Source organism: Trachypithecus francoisi, unplaced genomic scaffold (genome assembly GCF_009764315.1).
Source record: "Trachypithecus francoisi isolate TF-2019V2 unplaced genomic scaffold, Tfra_2.0 Lachesis_group4, whole genome shotgun sequence".
Classification (NCBI taxonomy): Eukaryota; Metazoa; Chordata; class Mammalia; order Primates; family Cercopithecidae; genus Trachypithecus; species Trachypithecus francoisi.
In genome coordinates, this window is record NW_022681469.1 from 151,970,706 (window position 1) to 151,973,016 (window position 2,311).

Genomic DNA, 2,311 nt, shown 5'->3' on the forward strand with positions numbered 1-2,311 from the left:
CAGAACTGAACTATTAGCCATAAGCACTTTACAAACAGACTCAGGAAACTATGCAGTAGACAATAACATAGCTCAACCAGACTCTGAAAAACAGACACATATTTTGGTTCACACTTGTACAAAGAGAACAGTCATGTCTGCATGACTTAAGGTTCTCTAAACACAACTGTCTTACGTTTTAGACCCCTAGAGTGTGCCAGTTTACCACATCAGGGAGGAATCAAGGAATGTGCTTCTTCTAAAGAACCAAGGGCAAGTGGGGTAGGGGTGGCTATAGGGAATGCTCTGGGCAGAAGAGCTGCCTCAGGTTTTTGTGGGAATGAAAATTACCTGTTGTAAGCAATGCCTAGGGTTTATCTAGTTTGAGGTTCAAAACAAAGGAGAGAATTATTTCCTTCCTCGAGCTCTTCCCAAAGCAATATGCACATCTCATAATCAAATCTCAGGTAGTACAAAGAGATAACCAATTATCTAAAAATTTAATTTACATACATGTTGGCCTGGATTAAAAACAAAAAAGTTAGTTTCCATAAATAGCAGACTTTAGTGCTGTATGACCCAATGACTAAAATAAAACCAGGAAGTTTTTACTGAAAGCTCAAGGATAAAAATGAACACTGGCTGGCTATTGAACTCCACATCTGACAATAATTACTGACAGTTTAAAAATGTATATCCAAAATATAACCTCAAAAGGACCAGGTTTTTTTGTCCGACAGAACAGCTCAAAATATTGAGGTATTATTTGTTTGGATTATGATGGGTTATTCTCAAAGTTTATTTATCTAGAAGGGGAAAGAATTATAGAAAAATACTTGAAATAATTTGCCAATGAAGTCGCAGATTCTAGCAATAATCCACATCTTAGATTTTTAAGTGTGTAGTTTCATAGTTTAAACAAATTCTGTCAAAAAGCTATTCAATATATTTTATCACCATAACTTTCCATGAAAACCAAATAAAAATCACATCTGAATGATTTACTTCTATGCTTTTATATGATTGTATACATATGATGTACTACACATCCAAGTACAAGAGGCAGTTATCCTCTCTGAGAGGTGCAAGAGTTGTTCTTTCATGAATGCCCTCTAATAGTGAAACCGGCAATTTTTATATATGCATTCATGTGCATATACGTGTACTTCAAAAAACAAAGCGTCATCTCTTCGTCCATTGTTAACTTAATGGTAAGAGTGGGGACCACCAGGCATCGGTGGAGCACCAGAAGGTCCTGAAGGCACTTGGAAAGGATCACTGGGAGTAGGATAGAGTCCTGTGTGGGATGCAATCCTGTAGGGGCAGGATATGGTGCTGCTGGTCCCCAGGCTCCTGGTGGAACGGTGCCCCGTGGAACAGGTGGTGCTGGCCCAGGGGCTTGGGGAGGAGGAGGAGCGGGATATGGCCCTGCAGACGGATATGGCATATTAGGGGTAGGATACTGCCCTCCCATTCCTGGCGCCCAAGATCCAGAGGACATGGATCCCCATGGACCTAAAGGACCAGCTGCAGCTGGATCTGTGGGTGCACCATATGGTCTGGGTAGCTCTGGAAAGGGCATATTTGGTGTAGGATATGGCCCTGTGGAGCCAGGGCCTGGCACTGTTGGGGCTGGATAAGGATCACCGGGTGGCGGGCATGATGGTCCCGAAGGAAGAAAGAGTGCTGGGTGTCCTGGAGATGGTCCGGTGGGAGGCATGGAAGGATACATTCCTGTTGGTGCTGGTCCAAAAGGCACAGTGGAGGGTGTTGCACTTGGTGGGAGTCCAGATGGCACCGAAGGGGGAGCACTCGGATTATTCCAAGGGCTGGAGCCTGGCCAGCCTTGAGGAGGCTGGCCAGGTTTTGTATTGCTTACAGCAGAGGTTTTGGCAGGGGAGCGTTCAGGTAGTGCATCTGCCAAGGAAAATTCACCAGACATTTTCCCAGCAATATCCGAGACCGCAGTAGGGTCTAGAAGCGGCGATGGATCCAAGGGACTGGGCCCTGAAGAAGCGGGCGCAGCCTGACTGATGGCAGGGAAAGCAGCTGACCATCTTAATTTCTTAACTGACATGGTGACTGTTTAGGAACATGTTGTTTAATTTCTTTGTAATTTTAGTTTCTGAAATTCTTCTTCATATTGATTTGTAGTTTCATTCTACTGTGGTTTTAAAAGGTAGTTGATATAATTTTGATTTTGGGGGGTACTTTGTTGAGACTTGTTTTATTGCCTACTACATGGTCTATGTTGCAGAATGTTCTATGTTTTGATGACAGGAGTGTATATTCTATGGTTGAGTGGGAAGCATGTTCTGTAAATGTCTTTTAG

The 2,311-nt window shown here is 43.2% G+C and overlaps 1 protein-coding gene across 1 annotated transcript; it reads right to left on the reverse strand.

The window, feature by feature from the left end:
- Window positions 1–965: 965 nt before the first annotated feature.
- LOC117072896 (MAPK-interacting and spindle-stabilizing protein-like) lies at window positions 966–2,023 on the reverse strand. The gene is given in 2 exon segments (XM_033193347.1): window positions 966–1,279; window positions 1,282–2,023. Coding segments are annotated over 2 exon segments (735 nt in total). The 5' UTR covers window positions 1,922–2,023; the 3' UTR covers window positions 966–1,184.
- Between the last annotated feature and the right edge of the window lie 288 nt (window positions 2,024–2,311).